Genomic DNA, 14,733 nt, shown 5'->3' with positions numbered 1-14,733 from the left:
TAAAGCAAGAGGCACACACCACCAGTAGTGGCTGGCTGCACATATGAGCTATCTCCTCATGAGCTTGGGATCAAGGGTCCATGAACCTCAAGAGAGCCTGAAGGTGACCAGGCTCAGAAATGTGTGGAATGGCTTGGCTGGCATGAACCACATGCTGTGTTCAAGAATCTCACGTCTTCTGTGGTCTTGTGCGTCTACTCACTTTAGCTTCCTGCCTGTTATCTAAGCTAGGTGGTCATCAGAGAGTCTCTAGGGATTCCTGCACTAAGCAGGAGGGTTAGGCTTAAGATCCCTTCCAGCCCTATGATTCTTGGCCCTGAAAATGCTTACTAAGAACTAGAACCATAGACTTGGCGTAATTACTGATTGTACAAGTTGTAAAGATGTCTACCCACAAACTACATGACTACCTATAAACTCTACTCAGAATAAGTGTTTCTTCCTTGGACATTCACAAAACTCAGTGGAGAACAGGGGTCAACAGGAAGAAGGCATTGCCTAAGTCAATAACTCTTGCAAACTAGCTCCGGGCACTCAGTGTATAGTGAAGGAGAAAATAGACTATGGGTGGAAAACAAAATTATGTTGATGGTCCTGGATGAGAGGGGAGTGGATTGGCTGGAGTCTTGATCTCTTTTTCCTCTGCCTGCTCCAGGTGGATTGTCCATTGCGGTTCCAGGAGAAATCCGTGGCTATGAAATGGCCCACCGACGACATGGCAAACTGCTTTGGAAGGAACTGTTTCAGCCCAGCATCCAGTTAGCCAGAGAAGGCTTCCCTGTTGGTAAAGGCCTGGCCAAAGCCCTGGAGTCCAGGAGCAGTGAAATTGAAAGCATCCCGTCCTTGTGGTAGGCAGCAGGGCAGCACCTGCTGGCTGGGTGGGTGGAAACGTGACACTTCTCAAGATGAAGGTCCCGAAGGAGGTTGCGGGGTGAGGTGGGGGGGAGGCTACCTAGGTCGACTCAGGGACCCACTGGAAAGGAAGGGAGGGAGGGAGGGAGATGGGAATGAGAAGAAGGGAGGCAAGGAAGGAAGGCAGGAAGGAAGGAAGGAAGGAAGGAAGGAAGGAAGGAAGGAAGGAAGGAAGGAAGGAAGGAAGAAAGGAAGGAAGAAAGGCGGGCTTTTCAATTATGGCCAGTGATGGTCAAGATCTTGTAAAAGGAATACCGTATTTTTCAGACTATAAGATACACCTAAATTTAGAAGAGGAAAACAACAAAGAAAAGTTTTTGGCCTACCTTTCTTCGGGCCTTTTCCAGTCTTTTTTTGGCCTGTTTCTGGGACTTTTTTCAGCCCATTTTCAAGGCTTTTTTCAGTCCATTTTTTTTATAAAAAGTTTTTTATTTAATAAACATTAAAAATATTGGACACAGTGTGACCATCCTGGTCTTTTCTGAAAAACAGGCTGAAAAAAGCCCACAAAACAGGCTGAAAAAGCCCCCCAAACGGGGAAAACAAAGGCTCAAAAACAGGCCAAAAAAAGCCTCGAAAATGGGCCAAAAGAAGGCCTGAAAAAGGCTGAAAAAAGGTCTGAAAACAGAGTGTGTGGAGGCCCCAAAAAATGGCTAGTGGGGCACAGCCATTTTCGCCCCCTTTTGGGAGACAAAAAAGAAGTCTGAATAATACAGTACCTCTTTTTAGGCTGGAGCCCAAAATCTGAAGGGAAGGCCCTTCCGAGACCATTGTGCAATTTGGGGAAGATCCCCATAGGACCATCCCCAGTGTTGGCCCCACAAGCCTTTTATCAGCAGGTCAAACCTTCCTCTTTGTCTCGAGGGCCAGTTAAGGTGACCGATCCCTTCCAGTACCTCCGGCTGCTTCTGCTGCTTTCTGGTGGCATCTTGGGATTTGGTGTCTAACTATGGAAGCAGCATGAAAAAGTGCTGCAATGCATTGATTGGGCATTTCAGGTTCCTGGATGGACCCATGTTCGGGGCCTCCTCAACAGCCTCCTTGGCCTCCTTATCTCTACAGCAGCCAAGCCACGGAGGTTTCCCAGCCAGCGGCTCAGCTCTGCTAATTGGGGTGAGAGGGGCTAACGAGAGGTCCTTGGAACATGGGTGACAGAGAATAGGATATGTGGCAGTGAGAGGCTGTCACGGTTCCATGTGCGGCTGGAATTTGAGGCCGTAGAGACACCCGTGTTTGTTCACTGATTAATTCTGCCTCTTATGGAGCAAGATAATTAGAAACCAGCAGACAAGAGGTGTAGGAAAGGGAGAAGCTGAGATCAAGACAATCATGTGTTTCGTAAGCAGATTCCTGCCAACTTTTACAGTGAGAACGAGGGGCCGCATGACTCCTGACATGACCTAAGTTATGACTTTGTTTTCTCTGAATTGTCTTTCCATGCAAAAACCCACCCTAAGAAGGGGCATGCTTTGGAAAAAGTATAATATGAACTCACTTTAAAGGGGGGGGGAAGGTTGTGCTCACTTGTGGCTAACCCACAAGCATCTTTTTTCTGTACAGAAAAAAACTTTAGAAGATCTCTCTATCTGGGATAACCTAACTCAGTGGGGCACATCAGGTTGCAAACCCTCAATGCTCTCGGACCAGGAGAGGAGAGACCACGTGTGGTTTATGCAGCCTAGCAGGAACCAAATTTTAAGCAGACATGCACCAGGGCAGGGCCTGTATTGCATAGTGAATAGAACTGAACAGAACAGAATAGAACTCTTTATTTACCAAATGTGATTGGGCACAAGGAATTTGTCTCCGGTTCGTAAGCTCTCAGTGTACATACAAACAACAAGTGATAAGTCATAGATCATAGATCATAGTTACAGTTATTAATCATAATACACAACATAATATACAAGTGATAAGCCATAGATGCCAATAGGAGAAGGTAGTAGGAAAGATAACAAGATGAATATCAATAGAGCCCTACTACATGGGTAAATATCTTTAGACCTAAGACAATGCTGTGGGAATTAAGTGTTCAGGACAGTGGTGGGCCAGGGGGATGGGGGATGACTGTTTTTGTATCTAATTGTTTTGGCATACAATACCCTATTGTGGTGTCCAGAGGGAAAAAGTTGAAACAGTTCATGTCCAGGATGTGAGGGGTCTGTAGATACTTTCACAGCCCTCTTTCTGGCTCCATACTGGTTGCAATTGTTTTTTCTGCAGTTCTAATTATCCATTGAAGTTTGTATCTGTCTTGTTTGGTTGCAGAGCCAAACCAGACAGTTATAGAGATGCAGATGACAGACTCAACAATTCTTCTGTAAAACTGTATCAGCAGATCCTTGGGCAGCCTGAGCTTTCTGAGTTGGCGCAGGAAGTTTCTCAACCTTTAAGGAGTGTGGATTTCAACTTCCACAGTTCTGGCTGGGGAATTCTGGGAGATGAAGTCGACACTTCTTAAAGTTGCCAAGGTTGAGAAACTGGCAGAACTCGTGGCTCTCTCTCCAGTCACGCCTTTGTCCTCAGTGAGGTCTTCTGCAAAAGCGGGAAGGTGCTGCAGGAGAAGCAACTCCTCCGCCTGCCCAAACTGGCCAGCACCTACGAGATCATCGCCAACCAGGGCGCAGATGCCTTCTACACTGGCAGCCTGGCACAGCAGATGGTGGCTGAGGTCCAAAATGCAGGTGAGCAGCAAACTATCTACAAAGCAGGGGGGTCGGTTGTCGTTTACTCCTTTGGAAGTATTTCCACAGCCCAAGCAAAACGGGCAGCCAATAGAGGCTGGTTTCACCATCTGCCTATTCTGCTTAAGCAAAACAGCTGGTCCTGCCCTGCTGTGCTGGGACTGCTGGTTCTGAGGGGGGATTGCATCCCTCCACTCAGTCTTGGGTCTACCCCACTGGAAGGTCTGCATACACATATCAAGGTCCCTCCTTCTGGGGGAAGGGTTCACTTAACAAAACCTGTTTCAATGCAAATTATAATAAATGGGAATATTTGCTCCAAAGGTGTCCCGCTGAGGACATTGCCCTGTAGCCTGTCTTGGGTGTGTTGGGGGAGACACTCTGCAAATGTGGCCTTGCCATAGAACTGTAATGGACTGTGTGGGTGACCTTGGGGGACGAGGGGAAGAGAAGCTGCCTAGGAAGCAACCGGGCAAGAGAGACAGGAGTCCCCAGGGGCTAAAGTAAAACAGACAGAAAAAGAAACTTAGAAATGGATCTGCATTAATGGATCAAGTGCTTTTGTGGTGGAGGGAAGTTTGTATCTTCCCACTTGCAAGATTTTGGTCATGCAGCCTTTCAGTGAGGGAGCTTTAGCTCACCTGGTTGGGTTTCCTGTCTGGTTTAGCTAGGAGGACTGACAAGAGCCCAGCATTGTGGGGCCAAAGGATGCCACTGAGTTGCAGAATTCTTGGGTGAACCAATAGTGGGGAACATGGCAGGCAGCTACAGAGGGCCAGGCATTGTAGGTGAGGGAATTCTGTGGAAGACATAAGAATCACATAAGTGATCACATTTACATCATTTAAGATTATAATTCCCTGTGGAAGTCATCCTAAATGCCATAGTTGAGAGAGGGAAAGGTCTGGTTTTGCACTAATGGATGCAGAGTCAACATCTCTGGTGCCAGTTGTTGGTATTGCCATCAATGCATCTGGGAAGCCCCTTTGGAGGGCTCTATGCACTTTAGCTTCCAAGAATTGGCAGTGGAAATAGATTCTGAGATGGCGTTCAGAGACCCACTTCAAATACCTATAGATGAAATTAAGAAATACTGTTCAGAAACTGGCTGAAAATTTGCAAGGAAGGCTCCTGGCCTGGAGCATAAACTCACTTTGGAGAGAGCAGGTCAGCTGAGAAGTCAGGTGCCATGGGACATCAGAAAGCAGTAGCTTTCTGATATGGGGCAAGAAGGGGGCCGTGCTTGCTGCCCCTCTAGCTCAGACCCCAGATAACCGATCCTCCTTGGAGAAGCCGGATTTGTTTGTGGAGCCCTCCAAACCTCGAAGCACATCTAAGTAACTTAGAAAGCTAATATTTAGCCTCAGTAGCCTAGTAACTAGAACCAAATGGCTGAGAGTCAGAAGCATTCAAGAGAGTTGTAGAAAATATGTCTCTCCCAGGGTGGGCACCAACTTTGCAAACTCTTTTCCTCCTGTGGGAGGTGAGGGCTGCTCTGAGTACCTCTGCAGCCCTTGGAAAGGGCTCCACCCCACCTTCAGACTCATCTGCAATATAGAGCATTAAAAATATACAATATAAGTTCAACAATACAAATCAAACCAGAATTAAAATTAACGAAAGTTAAGAACAGATAAAGCTTAGAAGATGTGCTTTTATTGTTAAATATTGGGGGAGGATGCCCAACGCCTCTCCCTTTATCTGGGTGCCATGTGGTGACCTTCCCCTGTGAGCAAGACGGGGCTCCTGGCAGTGGGCGAACCAGAGCTGGGGATGTTTGTATCGTCCCTAAATGACCCAGTTCTCAGGATTACCTTCCTTCTGTTGCAGGTGGGATCCTTACCATGGAGGACCTGAGGGATTACCAACCAACCCTGGAAGAAAATCCTTTAAAAGTGCAACTTGGCAAGTTCGTCATGTATGTGCCCAGTGCGCCTTTAAGTGGTCCTGTGCTGGCTCTGATCCTCAACATCATGAAAGGTCAGGATTCTTCCACTTCTTTAATATTTATAAGGTTTCATTGGGACATTCACTTTTTGGGAGGGTTGCAAAATTGCCCCCAGGACCAGAATGTCAACCTCAGCTTCAACAGTGTGTGTGGGGGGGAATGGGACTATGAACTATGAAAAATGCTGCAACAGGATCACCCCAAGCAGTGGCATCCTGTTGGTTTCAGCCCAGAGATCCCTCCATTCCACTCCCAATGGGTTAAAGGGACTGTCTTCTGATTTAGAGACAGGCAATTTTCTTTGGCTGTTTTTAGGGTGTCCCTCAACTGGATGGATTGCCTCTCTTCTACCTTCTCTCCCTGGTGGATGCCCTTAGGTCAGCTTGTGCTGTTTCCTGTTCCATCTGTCCAGCAAGCTTTCGGTCTCTCCGAAGCTCTGCTAAGGTGGTTTGACTTTCCCAGCCCCTCCTGGGAAGGGGCTAAGGACAAGGACAGGACCCCAAGGTTTGAAATGCAGAACAATTGGGGGGGAGTTGTTAGATAGTCAATGGAAGAGGCAGGACAATTCTCAGTAACAACAGCTCTTTATCAATATAACAGTGAAAGCCAGCAGTCGACTTGTCGGACAGCTTGCCTTTTTATTGGGAGCTGTCGGATGGCTCGGCCAATCAGATTTGAGTATTTTCCCACCTGTTTGGCGGACTGGAGTGTAACCTATGCCCACTCCTATTTAATATGTAACATCCCTCCCCTCTTAGACAGCACAATAACCAATCATCAACAGTTACACAAAACGTAGTCACGTAGATAGATGGGGCGTTGTTTAGTCCTAGTTGACCTGCGCAGCTCAGCTGGTTCCTGGGCGGTGGCCCTGCTGCTGGCTCTGCATTCACCAACAGAAGCATCTGGATTGCGTCGTGAGGCGTGGTTGGGTTTTCCAGGCCCATTCCCTCCGGGAGTCTCCACTGGAATCTTGGTTCCTAAGGCGAGTGCTCACGCTTTACATTCGGGTTTGAGTCAGAATTAGAAAACTGTCTATTTTGTTGGCTGGGGTCTCTAGGAGTTAGTTCTTTATTTGGTTGGGCTATCTGTGGTTGCCTCAGTGCTGAGTATTCAAGACGGCCTCAGATTTGGTCCAAGTGCCATTGCCACAGTCTGCCATCCTCCAGCTGCACTTTATATGATCGAGGGCCGGTCATTTCTACCACCCGTGCAGGAACTCAGAGGGCACCCCTGGCATAATTATGAGCATATACTTTAGCTCCCACTTCAAATGATCTGATTTTCCCAGTTGAGTCGGGAAGAGTTTTGGCTACATAATTGGGATGTAAATGGTTTAATTGAGATCAGATCCTTCTTCCCATGAACAATTCAGTGGTAGCGCTTGGGGTGATGTGTTGAACTACCAGGAATTTATCTATTTCGGCTTGCCAATTGCCCGGGCCCATTCGTGAAAGGGTTTCTTTAGCCGATCTCACCACCTGTCCATTACTGGTTGGGTGGAACGGGGCAACCAGAACATGCCTAATTTCACATTCGGAAAAGAACATTTTGAATTGATTAGCCATAAATTGTGGCCCGTTATCTGACACCAACACATCACAAACAGTCTCCTCAATACTCGAATTACTGTTTGCGCTGTGGTGGATTGTATAAGAAATATCTCCAACCATTTTGAGTAAGTGTCTATCACAATCAGAAATGTTTGCCCTTTTACTGGTCCCACAAAATCTATATGCACCACAGATTCTTGGGCGTTTCCCATTCTTTAGCGGGGGCAGAGGGGGTGCCGGTCTGGAATCCTGGCAGGGTGTGCAGGTGGCGACCCATTCTGTTATATCTCAGTCCATATTAGGCCACCAGACACAGCTCCTAGCCAATGCCTTCATCTTGACTTTCCAGGATATCCCACATGTAAGACCTCCAGCACTCCCCATCTGTCAGGCTGCCTCTGATTATATTTAGGAAAGAATACACCTTGACTTCATTTGCAAATAAAGAAAAGTACTTTTACTAAATACATCATGACTGCAGCAGTATAAAGTTGGATCTGAGACAAAATATGGCTAACATTCCATATCCCATAGTTAGTCCCTCCTCCCCCCAAGAGGTCAGCAGGTCTGGTCCAATGCCAGCTCCTTCTCGGCCCCCCGTGGTAATCTTCTTCCGCAGGTCTCTGGCTGTAAATCATCTCAGGAATGCAATGTCCATTGAAAGACCGGGCTCTAACATTCCTGTTGAATTCAAACTATCAATCTCCCCTCCCCTTTATGTCATGTCAGACGACACTCTTAAAGGACCCTCTCTACATAAACTGAATCCATGAGCTATTTACATTACACATAAAAACCCCATGCAATCTAACTACTGAATATAAAGAGTACAAAAGGATGTGAGGATTGGAGTGGAGGCTGACACCGTTGTAACTTGGGAGGATATGACCACCCTTTCCCCACATAACACAGCCCTTCATTACAGACAATTCAGTTTGACGCATATAATACAGTTGCAGTTCTCCCTTCAAGGGAGTGGTCGGCCAACCACTCAATACATAGTTCAAAATTTGTTTCAAATGAGTCTCTTTATATGAGTGCTGCACAATCTCAGCCGCTGTAATAGGGCCCGCTGCAATGTCCTCAATGAGGAGAACCATGGCAGCAGGGGCAGGGTTTGGGTAGCAGGCAATGGCTGAGTGCATCCGCATAACTCAGGGACTTGCCCAGTCAGTGGACCAACCAGTAAATGTAAGCAGCCAGGAAAATAGTCCACCTGGTCATATGAGGGGACAATGTCAACGGTGTGGGGCGGTCGCCAGCCAATAAGCCCAGCAGGGGCTTATGGTTGGTGATGAGGTCAAAGTTTCTCCCATAGAGATAGTGATGGAATCTCCGGACCCAAACGGCTGCATCCAGCGCTTCTCTGTCCAGCTGGCTGTAGTTGCTGCAGAGGACAAAGTCTGTGAATAAAACACAATGGGTGCTTCCATGCCATTGGGCATGCGATGGCTAAGGACTGCTCCTATCCTGAAAGGAGAGGTGTCACAGGACAGGACTAAGGGCAGAGTTTCACTGTATTGAACCAGCATGCTGTCAGAGGACAATCGTTTTTTCACAGCAGCAAAAGTGGTAGACTCAGCCTGGCCCCAGGTCCAAACAGCCTTTTCCCCCAAGAGTCTATGCAGTGGCTCAGCTATTGTGGCTTTCTGCGGTAGGAAAATGCTATAGAAAATTAGCAAACCGACTTCCTGTTTGGCACCGTAGGTGATGGCGGTGATCTTTACAATCACCAACCTCTGGATTATGTGGAATCGCTAGGACAGCTTAAATCTGCTGCCCAGCGGTTCGAAAAACCCTCTCTTCGGGAGAAGAAGAGATGGTGAGCTGAGGGCAGAGGTTGAATTTCCCTAAAGCCCCTGAGAAAAAAGGGGTTTGAAGAGTTAAGTTCCCTCCAGTAACCCGAAGTGCTCCAGATCCGAGGATTTTTCTGCTTTGGCGGAACCAATCACCACGACCAAACACCGAGATTTATTTTGGACAATAAAGGATTATACCGGACAGAACGAAAGTGGGAGAACTTTATGCAAGTAGCCAAGCCAATTCCCCGTTATTTTGTAAAAAGCTTGAAAACAGCAAGAAAATGGAGGCGAATTGTTAACAAGTTAACGAGTGGAAAGCGAAAGTGATACTTTTAGCGTTTGCCCTCTGCCCCTGGTAAATTGCATGTTATTTGCTACTTCAAATCTTTAACTCTTTGCTGCCTAGAATCTAGGGGAGATTTTCTTTTTAAATATTGCTTTAAAAGACTGTGTTTCTCAGAGGTTAAGAAGATTTAAAGTGAATATTAAGTTGGAAATAAATAAATAATTTTATAGAAGATGGCAGCCAAACAATTAAAGTCTACTGTAACAAAGGGCTCTGGAATTTCATCAGCTGGTGCCTCTCCAGCTCATACAGCAGAGACTAGAACATTGAACTTAGAGGCGGTACAAGAGAATTTAAAAGACTTTATGCAAGAAAAATTTAAAGTAATAACTGATGAGATGTCTGAAATGAAAGAGCAGATATTAGAAATTCAAGTGGGAAATAAAGAAGTTAAGGAAGGATTTGTAACTGCAGTACAAAGTTTGGCAACAAATGTGATTTTATTAGAAGAGGAAGTTGAAGAAATTAAGCAACATAATTCAAAATTAGAAAATAAAATGGCTGAATTTCAAAGTAAAATGGAAAAGACAGATGATGAAATAGTTTTGATACAATATAGAAATATGGAATTTGCTCTAAGAATCCGTGGTTTGAAAGAGAATAAAGAAGAGAATTTAAGGGAAATTTTTTCTGAAGTATTTGCTGAGATATTAGCAGCTCGTCCAGCAGATGTGGCTTATCAAATTGATAAAATATATCGTGAATTCTTGGATAGCAAGGCAAACAAAGTTGCCAAGGGATGTTGTTATTTATTTTACAAATAGAACAGTGAGAAATCAGATTTTGCAAGCCTCATATAAGGGGGAGAAGATTCAGATTGCTGGTCAAGATATTTTAATATTAAAGGAAATTCCACCAAAATGTTAAGGGCTAGGAAGGACTTTGCCTTCCTGGTGAATGAACTTAAAAAACGTCAGATTGAATATAGATGGGATATTCCAACTGGTATAATAGTATATTATGCAGGGAAAGTACATCGTCTCAATATAGTTGGAAAAGCAAGAGAATTTTATGTTGAGGTATTAAAAGTTGGAAGTCTTCCTCCATTGGAAGCTAGAAGAAGGGAGACTGAAGTGAAGGAAAGAGAAGTGAAGCAGGTACAAGAACAGATTGTGATGGAAGAAGATTTATTACAAGTGTTGGAAATACCTACGATGGGTTCAGACTCAAAAGAACAAAGGCTGACAAGAGCTGCTGCTAAACGCAAGGAACAAGAGATGAAGGCACAACAACAACTGGCAACTACTACAACGGAAACAGTGGGAGGAGCAAGGCCTAAAGCAAAATGTGATCTCCGGCTAGTGTTCCAAAAGTTTCCTTTGGCCGATAATGGCAATTAAACTATTATCTTGGAATGTTAATGGTTTGAATTCACAGAAGAGAAGGAAAGTATTTCACTATTTGAAACAATTTAAAAATGACATTACCTGTTTACAAGAAACACATATTAGATCTTTAGACCAGAAATATTTGATAAATTCAAAACTGGGAGTACATTTTGTTGCCTCCTCTTTGGAAAAAAAAATGGTTTAGTTATATATATAAAGAAGGATATATCGGCAAAATTAATTGAGGTGGATAAGCAAGGAAGATACATTGCTATCGAACTTTTGTTGGAGGGAAAGAAGACATTATTAATAGGAGTTTATGCTCCGAATCAACAACAAGAAAATTTTTTCAAGTTTTACATAAAAGAATAGTATTTTGGGATTATAAATCATATATATTAATGGGTGATTGGAATGGTGTGTTGGATACTCAGAAAGACAAAAAGTTTAAGGAAGATATCAAGCGGTGAAATTACCAAAGGCTTTTTTTGAAATGATGGAGGACTTGGAATTAAGAGATATTTGGAGAGAACGTAATACAGAAGAGTGGGATTTTACCTTCTTTTCTGACAGGCACCAATCATTTTCGAGGATTGATTTTATTTTGATTACTAATGATTTGTATTCTAGAGTGAAGAAGACTAAGATTTGTTCAAGAACTCTATCTGATCATAGTCCGGTTTGGATTGAATTTGATCGGGAAAAGGAGGCTAGGAGATCATGGAGGTTGAATGAGAATTTGTTTAAATATGAACAAAACGTAAATGAATGTAAAAAGCAAATGAAAGAATTTTTTATTATGAATATGAAAACAGAAACATCTATAGAGATGATTTGGGATGCTAGCAAGGCCTATATGAGAGGAAATCTTATACAAATGAATATTAAATACAAAAATAAATTGCAGAAAAAGAAAAAGGAATTGGAAGAGGAAATTAAAAAGAAAGAACAATTATTGATAAATAGCCCAGGAAATAGTAAAATAAAAGAATCAATAAATATATTAAGAGGTCAGTTTAATATGTTGATGGCAGATCAAGTAGCAATTAATTTACAATATGTAAAACATAATACATTTAATAATGCCAATAAGCCAGGAAGATGGCTTGCCTATTTAATAAGGAAAAAACAGAAATCACGAATGATTGATAAAATAGAATATAGGGGTAAGGAAGTTTATCAAAAGAACTTGATTAAAAAAGCATTTTTAGAGTATTATAGTAAGTTATATTCTAGGGATATGATTGATGATACAGAGATAGAAAGATATTTACAACAACAAAATATTTGTGAGCTTACAGAAAATCAAAGAGAAGAACTGAATCAATTAATTACTTCAGAGGAAATTTTGTTAGCAATTAAGCAACTTAAAATCGGTAAAGCACCAGGTACAGATGGTTTAACAGCTGTTTATTATATAAAAAATTACAAAATGAGATGGTTGAACCACTTAAAGAGTTATTTAATAAAATTCAAATGGGAGGGGATGTTCCCCCTTCATGGAGGACAGCCTTTATTTCGTTAATACCGAAGGAAGATCGAGATGGTATTAAAGCAGAGAATTATAGGCCTATATCACTTTTAAATACTGATTACAAGATATTTACCAAGATACTTGCTAATAGATTAATGCCAGTGATGAATCAAATAATTCATAATGATCAGTCAGGATTTATTAAGGGTAGGCAGATGAGATATAATGTGAGGCAAATCGTAAATTTACTTGAATATTTGGAACGAAACAACCAAGTCTCAGCGGCATTACTTTTTTTGGATGCTGAAAAAGCTTTTGATAGATTGGATTGGCAGTTTTTGTTCAAAGTAATAGAAAAAATGCAATTTGGGGATTATTTTATCCATGCAATTAAGCAATATATCAGAAGCAAACAGCACAAATAATAGTAAATGGTGGGTTAACAGAAACTTTTAAAATTGGGAAAGGGACAAGACAGGGATGTCCCTTGTCCCCATTACTTTATTTTAACTTTAGAAATTCTTCTGAATAAAATACGTGGTTCCGATCGAATAAAGGGAATTAGAGTTAAACATCAAGATTACAGATTAAGAGCTTTTGCAGATGACCTGGTTGTTACTGTATCTCAACCAATATACTCAGTTACTGGTTTAAAAGATATAATTGGTCAGTATGGCAAAGTATCTGGATTTAAGGTGAATCAGCAAAAGACAAAGATGATAACTAAAAATATGAATATACAACAAAAAGAAGAGTTAGAAAGAACTACAGGTTTTGAAATTGTTAAAAAGGTTAAATATTTAGGAATATATATTACAACTTCAAATGTTAAATTATATAAAAATAATTATGAGGTATTATGGCAGAAGGTATGGAAAGAAATGGAGAGTTGGAAGAAGTTACAACTATCTTTGCTGGGAAGAATAGTGGCTATAAAAATGAATGTTTTGCCCAGGTTTTTATTTTTGTTTCAAATGATACCGGTGCTTAAGAATGATATTAAATTACAGGAATGGCAAAAGGGGATTAATAAATTTGTATGGATGGGCAAAAAACCAAGAATAAAATTAAAAATAATGCAGGATACAAGGGAAAGGGGGGGTCTTAAAATGCCTAACTTAAAATTGTATTATGAAGCAGTTGTCTTATCATTAATTACTGATTGGATTAATTTAACTGAGGAAAGAGTTTTGAATATAGAAGGTTATGGTTTGTTATATGGGTGGCATGCCTATTTATTATATGATAAGAAAGTAGATAAAATATTTAAAAATAATATAATTAGAAATGCATTATTGAGGGTTTGGAGGAAATATCAATATAAATTAGATGGAAAGATTCCAATATGGGCAATCCCGAGACACATGATAGAAAATATAAATATATATCAAAAGATGGAGGTAGTTACCTATAAAGAACTTCTTTGTATGGAAAAGGGGGAATTACAATTAAAATCTAGAGAAAAGATGGGGGAAGAAGGGAAAAATTATACATGGTTCCAATATGGACAATTACAAGCTAGATGGAAATTAGATCAAAAAATAGGTGTTAAGCAAATTGAGGATAATTTGTTAAAACAAATGAGAGATCAAGGCCAACAGCATATTAAGAGGTTGTATAATGTATTAGTAGAAATAGACTCAGAGACTGAATTGGTTAAGGATTGTATGATTAAGTGGGCACAAAATTTTCAGCAACCAATAATGTTGGAAACTTGGGAAAGAATTTGGGTGAGGAATGTTAAATTTACACAAGCGCAAAATATGAGAGAAAATATTTATAAGATGTTTTATAGATGGCATTTAGACCCCCAAAAATTGTCATGTATGTATCCTAATGTACAGGCTAAATGTTGGAGATGCGATTGTGAAGATGCCACTTATTACCATATATGGTGGACTTGTAAAAAAGTTAAAGCATTTTGGATTAAAGTATGGTGGATCATGCAGAATATTTTGAAAAAGAAGATTAAGTTTACCCCGCAGTTCTTTTTACTAGGAATAATTATGGATTGTACAGCTATAGAGACTAAATTGATTTTGAACTTAATAACAGCCGCAAGACTTTTGATTGCTCAATATTGGAAGAAAGAAGAATTACCTACAATTGAAGAATGGACACTTAAAGTATCAAATCTGGCAGAAATGGCAAAAATCTCTGCTTATTTGAAAGACTATACACAAGAAAAATATATTTTAGAATGGAAAATGTGGATTGATTATATTCAAAATAAGTATCAGATAAAAAAATATCGAATAGCATATGAGTAAATTTAGGAAATATTTTGTATTAGATATATTTCTGAAGGAGAGGGGAATTGAGAGTGTGATTAAGTGTGGAGAGACTAGAGATTATAATTTAGGAATTATTTTAGATTATGATTGTTAGTTTTGATACCCTGCATTTTGTTCTGGGAAGTCGGGGTGGGGGACGGGGGGAGGGGAATTGGGGGGTTGAGGCGAGAGATGGAGTGATGGTGAATGTACAGGGATTATTGAAGATGTATAAATATAATTAACGTAGGGTCGGGTCTGCCCAGTTACCATTTTAGAACAGTGGGGAGGGAGAAAAGAGAGAGTAGGAGGTAGGAAAGAGGAGAAGAGGAAGGAAGAGGGGTAGAAGAGGGAGAAGGAAGGTGTAGGGTGGAGGGAGGAGAGGATGTAGATAAGAGAAGGAGAGGAAGGTT

General features: G+C 41.6%; 1 protein-coding gene across 1 annotated transcript in view; it reads left to right on the top strand.

The window, feature by feature from the left end:
• The window catches only part of GGT1 (gamma-glutamyltransferase 1), a 32,173-nt gene that overhangs the window by 3,817 nt on the left and 13,623 nt on the right, over positions 1-14,733 (top strand). The window contains exons 5-7 of the mRNA XM_058158277.1: positions 656-848; positions 3,439-3,596; positions 5,427-5,576. Coding sequence (XP_058014260.1) covers positions 656-848; positions 3,439-3,596; positions 5,427-5,576 — 501 coding nt within the window. The remainder of the gene's footprint in view (positions 1-655; positions 849-3,438; positions 3,597-5,426; positions 5,577-14,733) is intronic.

This window comes from Ahaetulla prasina, chromosome 15, assembly GCF_028640845.1.
Source record: "Ahaetulla prasina isolate Xishuangbanna chromosome 15, ASM2864084v1, whole genome shotgun sequence".
NCBI classification, from domain to species: Eukaryota; Metazoa; Chordata; class Lepidosauria; order Squamata; family Colubridae; genus Ahaetulla; species Ahaetulla prasina.
Note: the sequence above shows the minus strand (reverse complement) of the source record. Positions and strands in the feature narration are given on the sequence as shown.